Source organism: Mesocricetus auratus, unplaced genomic scaffold (genome assembly GCF_017639785.1).
Source record: "Mesocricetus auratus isolate SY011 unplaced genomic scaffold, BCM_Maur_2.0 Super-Scaffold_100013, whole genome shotgun sequence".
NCBI lineage: Eukaryota > Metazoa > Chordata > Mammalia > Rodentia > Cricetidae > Mesocricetus > Mesocricetus auratus.
In genome coordinates, this window is record NW_024429196.1 from 47,360,020 (window position 1) to 47,379,830 (window position 19,811).

At 42.1% G+C, this 19,811-nt stretch overlaps 1 protein-coding gene across 1 annotated transcript in view; it reads right to left on the minus strand.

The window, feature by feature from the left end:
- Window positions 1-19,811, minus strand: part of Mrs2 (magnesium transporter MRS2) — a 35,052-nt gene that overhangs the window by 13,439 nt on the left and 1,802 nt on the right. The window contains exons 2-6 of the mRNA XM_040755751.1: window positions 19,417-19,490; window positions 15,121-15,157; window positions 13,543-13,655; window positions 10,605-10,778; window positions 7,833-7,963 (exon numbers count right to left, since the gene is read on the minus strand). Coding sequence (XP_040611685.1) covers window positions 7,833-7,963; window positions 10,605-10,778; window positions 13,543-13,655; window positions 15,121-15,157; window positions 19,417-19,490 — 529 coding nt within the window. The remainder of the gene's footprint in view (window positions 1-7,832; window positions 7,964-10,604; window positions 10,779-13,542; window positions 13,656-15,120; window positions 15,158-19,416; window positions 19,491-19,811) is intronic.

Below are 19,811 nucleotides of genomic sequence, written 5' to 3' on the forward strand. Positions count from 1 at the left end.
CCAACAATTATGCAAATTAACCATTCCCAAACCAATTAGTAAGAGCAGTGTTAAGAGAAGCTTTTTCCTTGCTTGCTGATTTGGTTTATCCCCCGCCAGTCACCTGGGCTCTGCCGCGCCAGCCTGGTTCTAGAGCCGCATCAGTCCCAAATAAACACACAGGAGGCTATATTCATTATGAAGCTGTTGGCCTTGTTTGTCCCTTACTGGCTAGCTCTGCCTTAAGTAATTACCCCATAATTGTTAATCTAAGTATGTCTCTTACCGGAGAGTAGTTCCCGGCTTCCTACCCCATGCGGTTACATCTCGAACCCCTCGTGTTTCTCCTACCCAGAGTCCTCCTGGACTCCTAGTCCCACCTATCTAGATTCCTATTGGCCAGACAGTGCTTTATTAGCATAAGACTTCCCCAACAGAGCAGCAATGACACAACTCTATATACAATAATTTTAGTGGTTTTCAAAGCTATGTCATTCTAGAAATTTAAAAGTTAAGGTAAAATGCTTAGGCATTTATCCTTAGTTAAGAATTACTCAAGATGAATTATTAGAGACCACTGGGGAGGTTTACAGTAAGTAGGTTACAGACCAGAAAAGTCAAAGGAATCCTATGATACACAGGCCAGGAGGAGCTACAATGAGGTTCATAATCTTGCTTGTGAGATATATGCAGGGAGGGGATACACAGACCATTTCATTTTTTTATGTGTGGTTCTGAATGCTGAATCAAGGGCCTTGTTCACGACAGGCAAGGGCTCTTTCAGATTAAACACCCCCTCCTTTGCCCCTTTTTGAGAGAGGGTATCACTCTGTTGCCTAGCCTGGCCTCCAACTTGAGGCAATCCTCTTGCCTTAGACTGCTGAGTGCTGGGATTACATGTGAGGTACCATACCCAGTTTTGAGTATGGTGTGAACTACATGGTGACTACTGCTGCTTGACAAAGTTCCAGCATTTTGCCTGATGAGCACTGTTCAGTCTGTGGGACTCGCACAGTGGAAGTAGAGAACCAATTCCATCAACTTGTTCTAACCTCCGCACATGTGCACATACCCTACCCCCGACACACACACTATAATAAAATACGCACATACTCCCCCAATAATAAAAACTAAAACAACTGTCAGGTGTTGGTGGTGCACGCCTTTAATGCCAGCACTCAGGAGTCAGAGGCAGGAAGATCTCTGTGAGTTCGAGGCCAGCCTAATCTACAGATCGAGATCCAGGACAGCCAGGACTGTTATATACAGAAACCTTGTCTCAGAAAACAACAACAACAACAACAACAACAACAAATATCTTCTAATTCTGGAGAGATGGTTCAGCAGCTGCTCTTCCAGAGGTCCTGAGTTCAATTCCCACCAACCACATGGTGGCTCATTACCATCTATAATGATATCTGGAGTCCTCTTCTGGGGTTCAGGCAGAATATTGTATTTATAATAAATTAAAACAAAAAATACCTAAAACTTTTGGCTTTCTGAGATGCTGAGATAGCTCTGCATGCAGAGGTGCTTAACACCAAACCTAACCACCTGAATTAATTCATGTCATAATTTAAATAAATATACTCTGATATTTGTACTCCCCAACTTTTCATGGAAATGTAATAGCTAAGGGCTGTTGCTGTGGTACAGTGGTGGATGCTTAGTGGTTAAGGGCACATACTGCTGTCCCAGAGAACCTGTTTGGTTACCAGTACTTAAAAGGCGTAAAGGGGATCAGCCTTTCCAGGCCTCAACATCCGGTGACCCTAGCTTCAGGTGAGCCAGGGGGCCACTCCCCATCCCCCGCCCAACACCCATCCCCTCAATCTTCCGGGGACCCCCTCCTGGCATCCAGAGGACCTGCCCACACAGGAAAGGCATCAGCCCTTCCATGCCCCAACCTCCGGCGACCCCAGCTTCAGCTTCAGTGTAAGCATTCCCAGCTTCAGCTTCAGGAAGGAAGGAGACCAGTGGAGATGGAAAGACCCCACCTAAACCCAATGGAAGAAGAGATGGGAAGAAGACAGAATAAGAGCTCACTCAGCAATAGAAAGACCAACATGACTCCACCAGAATCTAGAGAACCAATGCCAGCAAGACCTGAAAAGCACTATATAGACAAAGCAGAGGAGACAGAACTTAAAAATTATTTTATGAAGATGATAGAGACCCTCAAAGAGGAAATGAGGAAATCCCTTAAAGAAATAGAAGAAAAAACAAGCAAACAAAAAATCCATGAAATGGGGGAAAGAATTCAAGAAATAAACAAATCTCTCAAAGAATCTAAAGAATACCAAGAAAAACCAACCAAACAAATGAAGGAAACAACTCAAACAGTTGAAGGATTGAAAGCTGAAATAGAAATAAAGAAAACACAAAATGAGGGGATGCTGGAAATAGAAAAGCTGGGTAAACCATCAGGAACTACAGATGCAAGTATCACCAATAGAATACAAGAGATAGAAGAGAGAATCTCAGGTGTTGACTCATTAGAGGATATACAGTCGTCAACCAAAGAAAATCTCAAAACCAACAAATCCCTAACACAAAATATCCAGGAAATATGGGACACTGTGAAGAAGCCAAACCTGAGAATAGGTATAGAAGAAGGCAAAGAAATACAGCTCAAAGGTACAGAAAACATATTCAACAAAATCATAGAAGAAAACTTCCCTAACCTAAAAAAGGATATGCCTATGAAAGTACAAGAATTTCATGAACACCAAATAGGCTGGGCCAGAAAAAGAAGTCACTTCGCCATATAATAATCAAAACATCAAACCTACAGAATAAAGAGAAAATATTAAGAGCAGCTAAATAAAAAGGCCAAGTAACATAAGGGCAGACCTATCCAAATTACACCTGATTTCTCAATGGAAACTATGAAAGCCAGAAGATCCTGGACAGATGTCCTACAAACATTAAGGGAACAAGGATACCAGCCCAGACTACTATATCCAGCAAGGCTTTCAATTACCATAGATGGAGAAAACAAAATATTCCATGGCAAAGCCAGATTTAAACAATATGTATCCATGAATCCAGTTCTACAGAAAGTGCTAGAAGGAAAACCTAGACCCAACAAAGATAACTATACTCACAGAACACAGGCAATAGATAATCCCATTTTACCAAACACCAAAAGATAAAGGGAGAAGAATCTACACACAATAACTCCACTACCAATAAATCAAGCACAAACAAGAATCATCAATCAAAGGACATTAATGTCATTAATATCCCTCAATGTCAACGGTCTCAAATTGCCTATAAAAAGACACAGACTAGCAGAATGGATATGAAGTCAGAACCCATCCTATATCTATAGAACATTTCACCCAAACACAAAGGGATATACCTTCTTCTCGGCGTCACATGGAACCTTCTCTAAAATTGAAAACATAATAAGAAACATAGCACATCTCTACAGATACAAAAAATTGGAATAACCCCCTGTATCTTATCAGACCACCATGCATTAAAATTAGGATTCAACAATAACACAAATCGCAGAAACCCTACAAACTCATGGAAATTAAACAATGCACAATTGCACCATCCCTGGGTAAAGGAAGAAATAAAAAAAGAAATTAAAGACTTCCTGGAATTCAATGAGAATGAAGACACAACATATCCAAACTTATGGGACACTCTGAAAGCAGTGCTGAGAGGAAAAGTTCATAGCACTAAGTGCACACATGAAGAAACTGGAGAACAGTCATATAATAGAATTAATAGCATAGCTGAATGTTCTAGAACAAAAAGAAGCAAACTCACCAGGAGGAGCAGATACCAGGAAATAACCAAATTGAGGGCTGAAATCAATAAAGTAGAAACCAGGAAAACATTGAGAAGAATCAATAAAACAAAGAGTTGGTTCTTTGAGAAAATCAACAAAATAGACAAACCTAAACCTCTGTCCAAACTAACCAAAAGACAGAGAGAGAGCATGCTAATTAACAAAATCAGGAATGAAAAGGGGGACATAACAACGGACACTGAGGAAATCCAGAGAATCATCAGGGCATACTTTGAAAATCTGTACTCCACAAAATTAGAACATTTAAATGAAATGGACAATTTACTGGATAGATATCACTTGCCAAAACTAAATCAAGAACAGATAAACAATCTAAACAGACCTATAACCCTTAATGAAATAGAAACAGTCATCAAAAGTCTCCCAACCAAAAAAAGCCCAGGCCCAGATGGCTTCAGTGCAGAATTCTACCAGAAATTCAAAGAAGAGCTAATTCCAATACTCCTCAAAGTATTCCACACAATAGAAGCAGGAGGCTCACTGCCAAACTCTTTTTTATTTTTTGGTTTTACAAGACAGGGTTTCTCTGTATTGTTTTGGAGGCTGTCGGTCCAGCCGGGCCTCGAACTCACAGAGATCCGCCTGCCTCTGCCTCCCGAGTGCTAGGATTAAAGGTGTGCCCACCATTGCCTGGTGCCAAACTCTTTTTACGAGGCTACAATTACCTTGATATCTAAGCCACACAAAGATACAACTAAGAAAGAGAACTATAGACCAATTTCCCTCATGAACATCCATGCAAAAAATACTCAATAAAATACTAGCAAACCGGATTCAAGAAAACATCAGGAAAATCATCCACCATGATCAAGTAGGCTTCATCCCAGGAATGCAGGGATGGTTCAACATTAGAAAATCTATCAATGTAATCCACCATATAAACAAACTGCAAAAGAAAAACCACATGATCATCTCACTAGATGCTGAAAAAGCCTTTGACAAAATCCAGCACCCCTTCATGATAAAGGTCCTAGAGAGATCAGGGATAACTGGAACATTCCTGAACATAATAAAAGCAATATATAGTAAACCAACAGCTAACATCAAACTAAATGGAGAGAAACTCAACGCAATTCCTCTAAAATCAGGAACAAGACAAGGCTGTCCACTCTCTCCATAGCTCTTCAATATTGTACTTGGAAGTTCTGCCTACAGCAATAAGACAACAAAGGAGATCAAGGGGATACCCACACACCTATGAACAATTGATTTTTGACAAAGAAGCTAAAACTATACAATGGAAAAAAGAAAGCATCTTCAACAAATGGTGCTGGCATAACTGGGTACTGGTATGCAGAAGACTGCAGATAGATCCATGTCTATCGCCTTGTACAAAACTTAAGTCCAAATGGATTAAAGATCTCAACATAAATCCAACCACACTGAAACTCTTAGAAGAGAAAGTGGGAGATACTCTTCAACGAGTTGGTACAGGAAACCATTTCCTGAACATGACACCAGTGGCACAGACACTGAGATCGACAATTAACTAATGGGACCTCCTGAAACTAAGAAGCTTCTGTAAGGCAAAGGACACAGTCAGCAAGACAAAAAGGCAGTCCACAGAATGGGAAAAGATATTCACTAACCCCACATCTGACAGAGGGCTAATCTCCAAAAGATTTACAAAGAACTCAAGAAGCAAGTCTCCAAAACACCAAAGGATCCAATTAAAAGGTGGGGTACAGAACTAACTAGAGAATTCTCAATACAGGAATATAAAATGGCCAAGAGACACTTAAGAAAGTGCTCAACATTCTTAGCCATCAGGGAAATGCAAATCAAAACAACTTTGAGATACCATCTTACTCCTGTCAGAATGGCTAAAATCAAAAACACCAAAGACAATTTATACTGGAGAGGATGTGGAGAGAGGGGAACACTTCCTCCATTGCTGGTGGAAGTGCCAACTTGTACAGCCACTTTGGAAGTCAGTATGGAGATTCCTCAGGAAAATGGGAATCAATCTACCACAAGACCCAGCAACCCCACTTTTAGGCATATATCCAAAAGATGCCCATTCATACAACAAGGATGTCTGTTCCACTATGTTCATAGCAGCATTATTTGTAGTAGCTAGAACCTGGAAGCAACCTAGATGCCCCTCAGCTGAAGAGGGGATAGAGAAAATGTGGTACATTTACACAATGGAGTATTACTCAGCAGAAAAAAACAATGGAATCTTGAAATTCGCAGGTAAATGGATGGCACTAGAAGAAACCATCCTGAGTGAGGTAACCCAGTCACAAAAAGACAAACATGGTATGTACTCACTCATATATGGATTTTAGACATGGATCAGGATAGTGCCAGTCTGCACTTCCTCTGACAGAGAGTCTGGAAAACAGGAAAGAACCTAAGAAAGATATGCATGGTACCCCAGAGAAGAGGAATGAGGCGAGATCTTCTGAATAGATTGGGAACACGGCCAGGGGTGGGGGGGAATAGGAGCTGGGAAGAAGAGAGGAGCAGACGAAGAAGAGAGAGTAGGTCATGGGGGAACAGGAAGGTTGAGTGGGGGGTAGAATAGGGGAAAGAGGGAATCATAGGTTAGAAGACAGATCAAGCACTATTGTGACCTCTAGTGATCTAAACGGATGACACCAATTGGCAAGCTAAGCAATAGTGGAGAGACCACCTCACGTGCCCATTCATGATAATGAACTTGATGTCCATAACCATCCTCGAGCCTTCATCCAGGGACAGATGGAAGCAGAGGCAAACACCCACCGTTAAACACTGAACTGAACCCAAGGAACCCAGTGACAGAGAGAAAGGAGCGATGAGCAAATTGGCAAAGAATGGGCTGGCAAAACCAGCAGAGACAGCTGATCTGAACAGGGGAGAGCTCTTGGACCCCAGATCGACAAGCTGGGAGGCCAGCAAGGGACTGATCCAGACCCCCTGAATGTGAGAGTCAGTGAGGAGACCTGGCCAACCTATGGGGCCCTGGGCAGTGGATCAGTGTTTATCCCTGGCTTATAAACAGACTACGTGTGTCCATAACACAAAGAGGGATGCTCTCTCAGCCTGGACTCTTAGGGGAGTACCTGGACCCTGCCCTGAGTGAAATGACAGACTCTAGATATCCCCTATGTGGAAAGAAGTGGCGATAAGGTGGGAGGATGGGGGGGAAGGTGGGGGGGTACGGGAGGAGGGGAGGGAGAGGGAACTGGGATTGACATATAAAACAGGCTATTTAAAATTAAAATAATAATAAAAAAAGAAAAAAAAGAATTTGAAAGTCAAAAAAAAAAGGCGTAAAGGGGTGTGAGTTTTGGGGTGGGAGGTACCCTCATCTCTCTAACAACCACACCCCTTCCCCCACATCAGGTTTTATCAGTGTTTTGAACACTTTTTCTGTGGTGCTGAGGACTGATCTCAGGGACACACACACACCAGGTAAGCACTCTACTACTGAACCATAGCAACAGCTAAATTTTCAAGAAAAGTTGGGGAGTATAAGTTTTAGAGTATGCTTATTTAAAGTATGACACAAATTAATGCAGAAAATTTAAATTCTTAGATGAATTATGAATTTATAAAATGAACATGGGCCTTAGTTTGGGGGATAAGTAATTTAAATCAATGAATTTGCTATCAAAATGAGGACAGCCTTAACTACTGAATGGGGTTGACAGATGGGCCTTACAACAATGTTTGTGCAGTATCTTCCAGTCAGTATTACACTATGTGCTCCTTTAGTTCAATCTCCTACCTATGCAAACTACTCTAAAACAAAAAACAATTCCAGCACTGAGGAGACTGAGGCAGGAGACTACAGCAAGCCTGAGTTCCACTGAGTTCAAGGTCAGACAATAAAACATGTCTCTTCCTCCCAGGAATCCTCAAAGAAAAACAAAATAAAATGCCGCTACAAAAACACTATGAGTCCATCGTGGAAAGCTGTTATCATTAGTAAAGTAGAATCACACTAGTGTCACCTGTGCATTTACATTAGTCATCTCTCTGTAGATATCAATTAATCTGTCTCTAATACCCAGCTTGACAAATCACCCATATTTACCTTTTGCCATTTTGGAGTAGGACATGCAGTTTGCTTCTGTCGACAGAGGAATGCTTGGGGTCCACTAATGCATCCAGGGTCTCAAGAATCAGTGGCTGCAGGATGCTAAGTTTCCCCTGAAGGGTGTTGATCTAGATAACAACATGGCCTTTCATAAGAATTAAAACAACCTTTTTAGAACTTAGGATCAGTGAAGCCTCTGATTAAACACAGACATTTGTGCTATCCCAAAACACTGAGAGCAATTCAGAACACCTACTTATATATGACTCAAAAGCTACATCTCCTGGGTTAGAAGAGCAACATGTAATGCTGTCACTAGGCTCAGAATTAACTCTCAGAAGGTCTGTAGTAAGATATCCACCCTGACCGCTTGGATGTGGTCACAGGTAAGGACTTGAGTTTAGGTCTGGGGTCCGGGCAGGTGGCTCTCTCAAGTCTAGTCGGGTCATAGGGAGCAGCCTGTCTGCAGCGGCCATCTGCTTCTTGTGTAAGTGACTTCTCCCCGAAGCAAATTGTATTTAATATTTGAACCTAGTCCTGTGCATCATTATCTATGCCTCCGCAACAGCCTTCCTCTTTAGACAGTTAACTAAGAAAGGACTAGGGAATGATTTGCCATCCTGGGGACTGGAGAGATGGCTTAGTGGCTAAGAGCACTTCCTGCTCTTCTAAAGGACCAGAATTTGGTTCCCAATGGGCATGTCAGGCAGCTCACAACTGTAACTCAAACTCCAGGAGATCCAACACCCCCTGGCCTCTGCTGGCACTTACATACATGTGCACACATATATAGTAAATATAAAATTAATCTTTAGTTAAAAACCTGAAATTCCAAGTCAAAGCACCCATTTCACTTTAGGAATAGCTGTTTTCTGTAAACAGAACACTGTTCAAAATTGCTGTGGATAATGACCTTTTAGCGACTGAAGCTTAGGATGGAGATGTAGTTCAGGTGGTAGAGAGTTTGTCTAGCATGCATGAAGTTCCAGGTCTGATCCATAGCATTGCATGAACTAGATATGTTGTCACATATGCCTATAATTCCAGCCCTTGGGAGGTAGACGAAAACTGAAGCTTGACTTTGACTTAAGATACATTAAATTGCTGTAAATCTCAAAGTATCTTTTTCTTAAGCTAATACAAGCATGGCTGTATTCAACAGGAATAAATTGATAATAGGACATCAAGTGGCAAACAACACAAGACTAATGAATAAAGCAGCAGAATTAAGAATACAAATGCTACTACACCACAACGTTTTATCTCAGAAGCACAACCCATCTTCTGACTTGTAAATTGCAACCCCGAATGTAAATTCTTTTATTTTGTATAACAGGATCCACTTCCAGGGTCAGAAGACCTGAAGTGGAACATTAAGAGACACCAACCCTCTGGTCCACAAGAGCTGGACTTCGTGTGGCTGGGAGGCTAAGACCCTACTCCAGGTCCTGGTAAAGCCTCCTGCTCCTGGTGTCCTGGTCCACAGATGGGCTGAGGGGCTCTCCTTTATTTGAAAGTGGATACCATGAGGAAATGGTTGGCTTGATACTATAATGCTCTTTCAGAAAGAAAATTTCCAGGGACCCCATGGCACAGGCAAGAATTGCTATTTTACACTAGACCGCTGAGCTCCCTCTGTTCTCCCGGAGCAGACTACATACATTCCCTTATTATGACTCCTGAGTCAGCCCCGCCAGTCAGGCACTACTGTATGCACAGTGCTGTTGCTCCTGCTCCAGTAGAGAAGGAAGCATCTGTCCCCTCACTGAAGCAAAGCAGGTAACAGAGAAAGGTACTCTTCTATCCTTTCAGATGTCCTCTCCATCCCCGACTCTGGCTAATAAGTTCCCAGCACTGACTCCTGATTGCAGCTAGATCCTCAACAGTACAATCCAGACTAACTAGGGGCAGGAAAAATCATAAAAGATTACAAGGGACTGGGAAGGCAGTGGTCACCTTGATTGAGCTTGTGCAACTCCCAGGAATCTAGTAACTAATGATTTATGGGGCAGGGGTCATTAGAAGAACCACGGTTCCGCCTGGTGGTGCTGGCGCATGCCTTTAATCCCAGCACTCGGGAGGCAGAGGCAGTCGGATCTCTGTGAGTTCGAGGCCAGGCTGGACCAACAGCCTCCAAAACAATACAGAGAAACCCTGTCCTGTCTCGGGGGAGAGGGAGAGAGAGAGAGAGAGAGAGAGAGAGAGAGAGAGAGAGAGAGAGAGAGAGAGAGAGAGAGAGAGAGAGAGAGAGAGAGAGAGAGAGGAACCATGGTTCCTGTCAGTCTTAGTCCCAAACAAGAGGTGTGTGAGCACTTGCATTACACAATTCATTTTGAAGAACTAAGTGAGAGGTGCCCTGAGCTCACATCCCAACTAAAGGTCTCCTGAATTCTCATCCCATAATGCGGTCACTGAAAGTGCACAGACAGGTGTGGTGGCAGGCGCGTGTAACGCTAATACTAGAGAGGATGAAGCAGGTGGACCACCTTAGTTCAAGGCCAGACTGGTATACACAGGGGGATTCAACAAGCATTAATAAACAAAAAAATAATAAAAACATAAAAGCGTATAAAGGCAGCCAATTTGAAAAGTGCTTCCTCAGTTTCCTCTCAAGAGTCTTTAGGTTTACTTGGCTGGGTCATAAAGCTGAAGGATGAAGTTGTCTTTCTGGAGGAGTTGTACAAGTGACTGCTGTGGAAGCAGCTTTGAAACAGTCAGTACTAACCTGTCTTCACACTCACTCCAGACAATACACCCAATCAGGCTTACCCAATACTGCAGGAGTGCTTCAATAGCTCTGAACTCAAACGGCAACGGGTATGTGACAAGCTGACCTTCTCCAGCCAGTTGGGATGGCAGTTCCCGGAACAGCCACTGCTCCAGGTTTAAATTCCGATAGTCTAGTATCAGAAGACACTCTGGAGTTACCACAGCCTTCAAATACTGGAAAAGCAACAGAAAAGAATGTATGTGTACATATACATATGCACACATCCACCAAGATGCAGGTTATTAATAAGCGGGAGCAAAAAGTAAATTCACAAAACTGAGTTCATTTTACTAATCTTAGACTAAAACTAAACCAAATTAGTGTTCATTTCATTTCCTAACAAGAGCAAGCACAGTTTTAGGGTTTAGGCTGGTATCCACATACAATATAGAAGAGGTATGGAAAGTTACATTGACTTAGTGCTCTTCCAGGCTTAGTGATGAAGATCTGCCAGCTCGTTTTATTCTCTTCAGATAGCAGTCTTCATACCTCAGCTCCCCTAGCCAAACCTCCTGAATAACTGGGTTAGGTAACTTTGTTCCTCACCTATTCCCTATTTTCTCATGCATTTCCTAGCAGATGTCTTGCTACGGGTTGGATTTTTTGGGCCAGGGTTTCATGTACAGCAGGCTGGCTGTGAACACTGTATAGCTGAGCATGTCCTTGAACATCTGCTCTCCTCCACCTCCTTCTTGGAACCCTTCCTTCTACCCAGCCCCTATAGACAGATGCTTTGATAAGTCACAGCAGATGGGCCTGCTTTCCTGTGCTCCAACTCAAAAGGCACGATTAACTTTCTCCGAATAATATTTTATTCATTTTATTTTATGCTGTTTTGCCTGCGTGTACATATGTGTACCACCTGTGTGCTTGGTGCCTGAGGAGGGCAGAAGAGGTCATCAGATAACCTGCAATTTGAATTTTGGATGGCTGCTAACCACTATGTGGGTGCTGGGCATCAAACCCAGGTCCTCTGCAAGAGTAATAAGTGCTCTAAACACTGTGTAACCTCTCTGGCCAATTATTTCTCTACTTATATATTCTCCTCTTTCTGGTACCCACTCTTGTTTTCTCCTCCCAGACTCCACTAAAATGGTCCTTGAACTTTAAAGAATGTCAAGTTTTGGATAGACTTTTAGAAGTGGTTTAATCATAGTAATTTGGGTGATATTTTGAAAATATCACCAATTTATTGAGTTAATTTGAAATTACAGACAAGACATAGCTCAGTGCTTCAAACTACGGACAGTATAAAATTTCTAACTGGGTGTGAACAGTCAGGGTTACATAGTGAGACCCTGTTTTAAAAACTAAATGAGAGAAAATTTTCTAAAGACAAACTAAAATATTATCTGTTAAAGACATGTGGAAGGCTGAGAAATGACTCAGTGGCTAGGAGAACCGGATGCTCCTCGAGGGGATCCAGGTTTGATTCCTAGCACCCACACAATGGCTCACAAGTGCAACTCCAGTCCTAGGGTATCTGATGCCCTCTCTTGGCCTCTGAGGGCACTACATGCATGTAGCACACAGACATATATGCAGGGAAAACACCCTTACACATAAAGGTTAAAAAAAAAAAAGATGTAGGAAGAAAAAAAGATTTTGTAGCCTGTGACTACTTTATGACATAGAAATTAGGATTGGTCTTTCTCACATAAACCTTCTAATAGTACATTATGAAAATGTTCTTAAAAAGTTGAGAGGTTATATAGTGTTACTTTTCTGTCCATCTATCAGTATAGTATAGTATAGTACAGTACAGTATGGTATCTGTGTCCCATAGTTTAACATCCTGCTTAATTTCATCTCACACAAATTTATTGATACAAAGAGATACTTCTAGAAGCAGTGGCTACTGATAACAAGAATGAAGATATTTCCTAGAGAAAAAATAATAATTTGGGAGCAGATTGCTTTTGTTGTGATTATTTTGATTAAATCTAGATTAAGGGACAAAAATCTAATCTAAGACAAATTTAAAAAGAAAGTGCATGCATATTTCAGGGCCCAGCACCTCTGATTGGCCTCTCATCTATTTTAGATCCATAAGATTTCACAGGTCCAAACAACTGAGGTCTACATTAAAGAAATTCAATACAGTCAGTGTCTTCTGAGAAGGTAAGTTAAGGACACCAATTTTTAGACAGTGTTAGATACAAGTTTAAACTAAGGTTTCAAAATTTAACAGACATTCCTGGTGTATATGGAAAACCAGATGCTTCTTGGTAGACAAGGTTGTACCATAACTGCACTTTACGGGATACAAATGGAAAAACATCTATTTCAGCTGGTGTGGTGACTTGTGCTTATAATTCCAGCACTGGGGAGACAGAGACAGCATGACCAGGTCAACCTCATCTTCAGCTACATAGCCACTTCAGCTATACAAAGTACTATCATTATAAATAGATTCTTTTTTAATATATAATAATTTTTTATTTAACTTTTTATACATGTTACTCTCAGTTCCCTCTCCCTCCCCTCCTCCCCGGCTCCCCATTCCTCCACTCCCCCACTCCACTCCATCTCCCCTCCGCTCCCCAGGTATAAATAGATTCTTTCTTCGTGTGAAACTACAACTAAATTCAAAGGCCAATGAAGATCACAATCAGAATTTCCCAGCACAAAAGAGAGCAGCATCATGCCGGTTAGAAACATACAATCCATTCAGAACAAGTTCTACTCTTATAATATACAGCAACAAAAATCCCACTTCCTTCCAATCTTTCTCTCTTTTAGATAAGTCCTGGCTGTTCTGGAACTTGTTATGTAGAGCAGGCTGGCCTTGAACTCACAGAGATCTGCTTGTCTCTGCCTCTGAGTGCTGAGGTTAAAGGTGTATACCACTACCCCCAATTTTGCAAAGATTCTATTAACCTTCACCCTAAGCAAGCTGGCCAGGACTCAGTGGTGAACTCAGAGCACAGCCCTTACCTCCATCCTTATGATAATCCTGTTGTTCCGGGTCGTGATACTCATCACATGCTGAAACCTCAAGTCTCTGGCCTGGAGTGCTAACTCATGGTACAACTCAGTTTTCTTCCTCTCTGTAAGAGAAACAGAGACTGTGGGCTCCTATAGTCCCTACCAGCACTTTTCTGTTATTATCAAAAACAAGGCTTATGTGAGTCTTTAATACCTATTCTGACCATAAAGGCAGATTATGCTAACTCAAATTCTTCCTTCACTTCTGTATTTTTCTAGAACATTTCACTGTGCTCAGCAGCCCATTAGGGACCAATATAAAAACCACAATCAAGCATGGTAAGAACCTACAGCAGCAATCTCTACCTCTGGACATAGTCTGTCTCTATGACAGGATATCGTATATCCCAGCCTGTCCTTGAACTCCTTACAAAGCCAAAGATGACCTCAAACATGATTGTAGGCATGCAGAACCAAATCCAGTTGTTGCTGGGACTAAATCTAGGTAGTGTAGCGTTCTAGGTAAGTTCTACCAACAGAGCTATATCTCCAGCCCACAGTCATATTTTTCTTGAAAATGAATTTTATTAACTGGATTTTTAGGTTTATGTATGTATGTGAGTGTTTTGCCTACATATACAGATACGCATCACATGTCTGGTGTCTGTGGAGACCAGACTGCTACACTGGATCCCCTGGAACTCGAGTTACTGATGGCTGTGAACTACCGTATAGCTGCTAAGAACTTAACCTGGGTTCTTTCCAAGAACAATTGCTCTTAGTTGCTGAGCCATTTCTCCAGTTCCTATATTTCTATTTCAACCACCATAGCATCATATTCAGTGTTGTGAATCTTTGAGTGAATTTAGTAATTTAGTACTGAACAAATAAAATCTGAGAAAAGCTGATACCCACAGTAGATTCTTCTATCTGAAAACGAAATTTATTAGCTAAGAATACAGCAGATGAGAGAAACTTGTGATTGGCTGGGGACAGCAGTATCGTCTTTGTGTCAAGCCACACCTCCTACAGGACTGTATGCACAAAAGCTTAGGAGGAGACCCTGGCTCAAATACGAGGACCTAAGCAAGGATGGAACAGGACCACCGGGCTGCAGGGGAGAGGTGAAACAGGAGCCTCAGGTGAAGCAATACCTAGCTCCATATTTAGGAGTGCTGTCCAGAGGCAGACTGTCACATGACTGCCACCTAGTGCCTTACACCTCCATCTTTCTCATTGTAAAGGGGGGAGGGCAGACGGACGATGACAAAATGGGATGGTAATTCTACTTTAAACCTGTTTCATAATGACTAGAAATTGAAGGGCTGTGTAAGGGAGACTGACAGAAAGAGGAACAACACCTCTACATTCAGCTCTACTCTAAACACCCTGGGAGTCCACGTGACTCCTGTCAAAAGGAAGTAAGGCAGAGACCTGTCCACAGTGGTTGCCGTCCCACGAGGGCTGATGAACAAATGTTGAGGAGGGACTTCCTTCAACACAGTAGCAAATACAAAGAACACTGTACTCTAACGCTACAATTTCCAATTTCCCACCAATTCACTAGTTCACTGATAAGATACTCACCATAAGAAGTAACATTTCCTTCTTTGTCAAACTTTGTCTAAAGATAATAAAAACAAATATTAATCTCAATTCAGTGTATTTATGTTCTGAGAAACAGCCTTAAAATTTTGAAATGCAGCTAAAAATCATATCTGACCTTAAGTTAAATATGGCTGCAGAAGTCAGAAGAAAAAAAACCCTTTCCTTTGCTAATAAACCTGGTAGATTGACTTCCTCTAGAAATCCATTCAGGCCAGGCGTTGGTGGCGCACGCCTTTAATCCCAGCACTCAGGAGGCAGAGGCAGGCGGATCTCTGTAAGTTTGAGACCAGCCTGGACTACCAAGCAAGTTCCAGGACAGCCTCCAAAGCCACAGAGAAACCCTGTCTCGAAAAACCAAAAAAGAAATCCATTCAGGAGAAATCAGTCTTGTCTCCAGGTAACCTTGTTTGGGTAACAGAGGCCTGATGAGTGAATGCATTGGGCAGGACATGCTTTAAGTCTTGCTGTGTTCACTGTGGGGGCCCTGGAAGTGTGTTGCCGGGAGGCCTGGGGAACTCTTAAGCCATGGGTCTTACATCCTCCTCTGCAAATTCATCAGTTAACAGGCTAGGGAAACCTCAGGTGGCTGCAAGAACTTCCTGGCTGGTAAAGGACTGACAATGATTCCTGGGTTGGGAACACCACTCAGTGGAAACATGATGCCCTGCCTTGTTGCCTTTTTAGCCTTCTCAGCAGAATGGGACCAAGGACTGCCTATTTCACAAATCTAAATGTCTTCTCGGAGCTAAGAGTCTCTGGCAGGCCCTGCAGAATGAGTAGAAATGTACAGAAAAGTTGCCTGCTGGCAGCAATCCCAACACACATGAGGTCACATTAATTTCTGCTCAGTAGAGGGACACTTTTCCGTATGCTTGTGTCAGTCATGGTTGAAGGAGTCAAATGTGAAGGGTTGGACTGTTCCACTTTAGAAAGTAAAAACATGCCAGGTGTTGGTGGCGCATACCTTTAATCCCAGCACTCAGGAGGCAGAGGCAGGCAGATCTCTGTGAGTTCAAGGCCAGTGTGGTCTACAGAGCGTAGCCTGGTCTACAGAGCGCGTTCCAGGACAGGCTCCAAAACAATACAGAGAAACCCTGTCTCTAAAAAAAACTGAAAGAAACCAAAAAACCTAAAAAAAAAAAAAAAAAAGAAAGACAGTAAACACAATCCACGGGAAGCACAGTGTAGGCTGTGTTAGCGGAAGCACAACAAACCTTATAATACTCAGTCTGCTTCTCATGAACAAAGATCTGATCAGCAGGAGGGCAGAAGCAGCAGGAAATGCCAAAGTCAATTTTTAATAAAAGCTTTGTATCCATGTAATATAGACTAGCTTGCCTTAGATTTCTTTTTAAAATATTTTTATTAATTTATTTTTTACATTCCAATCCCAGTTCTCCCTCCCTCCGTCCCTCCCACTCTCTCAATTCAACCTCTCCTCCATCTGCTCCACAAAGAGGGTAAGGCCTCCCCAGGAAGTCTACTAAGTCTGTCCCTTCATCTAGTTGAGGCAGGACCAAGGCTCCTCTCCACACCCACACCCCTGTAGCCGGGCAAGGTATCTCTCCATATAGAATGGGCTCCACAAGTCAGTTTGTGCATTAGTGTTAGATCTTGGACCCATTGCCAGTGGTCTCATATAATGTCCCAGTTACACCATTGTCACTTATATTAAGGCATTCTAGTTTTGTCTTATGCAAGTTCCTTAGACTTATTTCTTAAGCACATATAATCACTGCTGAAAATAAGAAAATTTGTAAAACTACTTAAATAATCACACAATTTGACAAGTTTTAGAGAACACTATGCCAATAATAACTTACAGGGTGTTTTCCAGTGTGCCTATAAAACATACCTCTACTAACACTAGGTATTTTTACATCTCAAAATTTATGTGTCATTTTTCTTTAATGGGATCCTTTTCTGAAAGACAGCATACAAAAAATTAAAATGTTTACTTTGTAACTAGCTTACCTTCCCAACAGAATCAATGTTCTTGGGAGAAACTTACTTTGCCTACAAAGAATTTTCTTTCAGTCCTTATCTGACTATTTTCTCCAGGGAAGGAGAGTTGGCTCACTGTGTAGTCCAGGCAAGCCTTAAACTCAAATCCTTTTGCCTCCATCTCCTGACTAGCTAGGGTTACACAGACTAGGATTGATTCTATTGTGGAGCTGACCAGCTCCAGAAAACTGACCAAGAGTAATTACTTTCCAAGTAATTCTGCAGAAACAGGCATGGTGCCTCAGAACTACAATCCCAGCACGTGGGATGCTGAAGCAGGAAGACTGTCACTAGTACGAGGCTAGCTTGGGCTAACCAGTGAGTTTTAGCTCAGCCTGGTAAGATTCTCAAAAGAGCAGAGCAAAGCAAAGCAAAACAAAAGAAACCCAAAAACAACAAAAAAGAATCAAGCAATTCTTATACTGTCCATAAGGAAAAGTTGTTTTAGCCAGGTGGTGGTGGTGAATGCCTTTAATCCCAGTGCTCGGGAGGCAGAAGCAGGCAGATCTCTGAGTTCCAGGTCAACCTAATTTACACAGAGAAACTGTCTTGAAAAAACAAAAAACTAACAAATACTTTAGCAGGGCATGGTGGTACACACCTTCAATCCCAGCATGTGGGAGGCAGAGGCTGATCCAGAGTGCTTCAGGTCAGACAGTGAAGCTTACACAGTGAGACCCTGCCTTAAAGTTCTTTAAGAAGCTAAGGTTAATTAAACCCAAATATTTGTAGAGAATAACATGCTGGATGGTTATTATGTCTTAGACACTGTTTTCGGGATTTGAGTTACTTTCATTTTTAAAGTAGTTTTTATAAGTGCTTTAATTGTTTCTTTTTATGACTGTGTCTGTGTATGTTTGTGTATGTACCTGGAGTACAGGAGGTGTTGGACCCCTGGAGTTGTGGCTAATGTGGTTGTCAGCCACCCAGTTCGGGTGCTGAGAGTAAGATTCAAGTTCCCTGGAACAGTAGAGGGTGCTTGGCTTTCTCTCCAGTCCCTAAAACATGTCTATTTCTAGCTCAAAAATGAGCAAATTAAATACAATGATGTTATCTCAGCTTCCTTCTACCCTCACGATTACCTAAGGCAGTTTATTCCTAGTTATTCATGAGAAAACCAAGGTACAAGATATCACAATAACTTGTTCAAATCTCCCAATAGCAAGAGAGTACACTGGGGTTTAAACCCAGGAAGTCTGCCTCAGGTCAAGCACTTACTCTTCCAACGTTTTTTTTAGAAACCTTAAAAGCTTACAAAATGAGCTGCAAAAACAATCAATTTGCAATTTTACTTAAGTTTCTTTTTGCCACCAAAGGCCTTATTTCCTTTGAGTGTGTGTGTGTGTGTGTGTGTGAGAGAGAGAGAGAGAGAGAGAGAGAGAGAGAGAGAGAGAGAGAGAGAGAGAGAGAGAGAGAGAGAGAGGATTTTATTAGAAAGGGAAGGAAGGGGTAAGGAAAGAGAAATGAGGTAAAGAGACACAGAAGAGAAGAGGGAGACAGGAAAAGTCCTGTCTGCTCCATGGGAAGAGCAGAAAAAGAGCAGTAAGAGAGCTGGAAGAGAGCAGAAAAAGAGGAGAGCAGAAAGAGACCTAAGCCCTTATTTCTTAAACACATACATGCGCCCGCCTCCCCTGCAGACAGATGTGTCATTAATTCATTTAGTTCAACCGACTCACTTCAGAGTTGAGATCACCCCCACCCTTCAGACATGCACTTAAATACTGTACTCTGTTGCCTCATGAGCATCTTCCAAGTCTCTCAATGGTTACTAGCTTCCAAGGCATTAAACAAACTCAGAAAATCTGTAGTGCTCAAAAAGGAAACTTTGGGACTGGGGTTTGCCTAGCATACAAAAAGTCCTGGGTTCAGGTTCCAGGATCACATAAAGTAGGTGTGATGGCACATTAAAACCTAGCATGGAGGAGCACACTAGGACCAGCTCAAGATCACATAGCCAATCTGAAGTCAGTCAAAGTTACATGAGACCTGTTTCAAAAAAGACAAAACTAGCTGTTGGTGGGAACCCTTAATATGTACTATATAAACTTTTCATTCTACTGGAAAAATGAAAACTTTGCGCTGCCATTTGAGCAGCCTGTCTCTACAGCAAAAACCCAATCATTAGGGAAGTTTCAAGAGTGCCACTAAACCAATATCAGGCATTAGGGCCACAGGCCAAATTCAACCCAAATACCTCAGCCAACAATCCCACCCTGTGAACTTAGCATGCATGAGGTGCTTCTTGCAGGTTATTGGATGAGGTGCACTCACCACAGCAAACACCTGGGCCACACTGGCTAAAGTAGCTTGAGAGGCATCAGAAGTTCTAGACCGGTGAGCATCACCTAAGAAAAAAAATCAGAGAATGAATGTCCTATGGGCATGACTTTTCCTGGAAGCTCAACTGCAATTCTCACAGTACAGGGAACCTTCAGAATACCTTGAATTTTGAAACTCTTTCCTACTAGAAAAAGAAACACTTGTAATGTCAGGGTTCTAGCTGTTCTTCCCTAACTACTCTGTCACTATTCCTTCCCACTGCTTCCAAGTACTAAAGTTATACAACTTGTTAACTACCGGAGGTCGGTTCTCTCTCTATGGTTGGAATGGTCAGCTGTAGCTGAGGCAATCTCAGTGCCTGTCTAACATGCACATGGCCCTGGGTT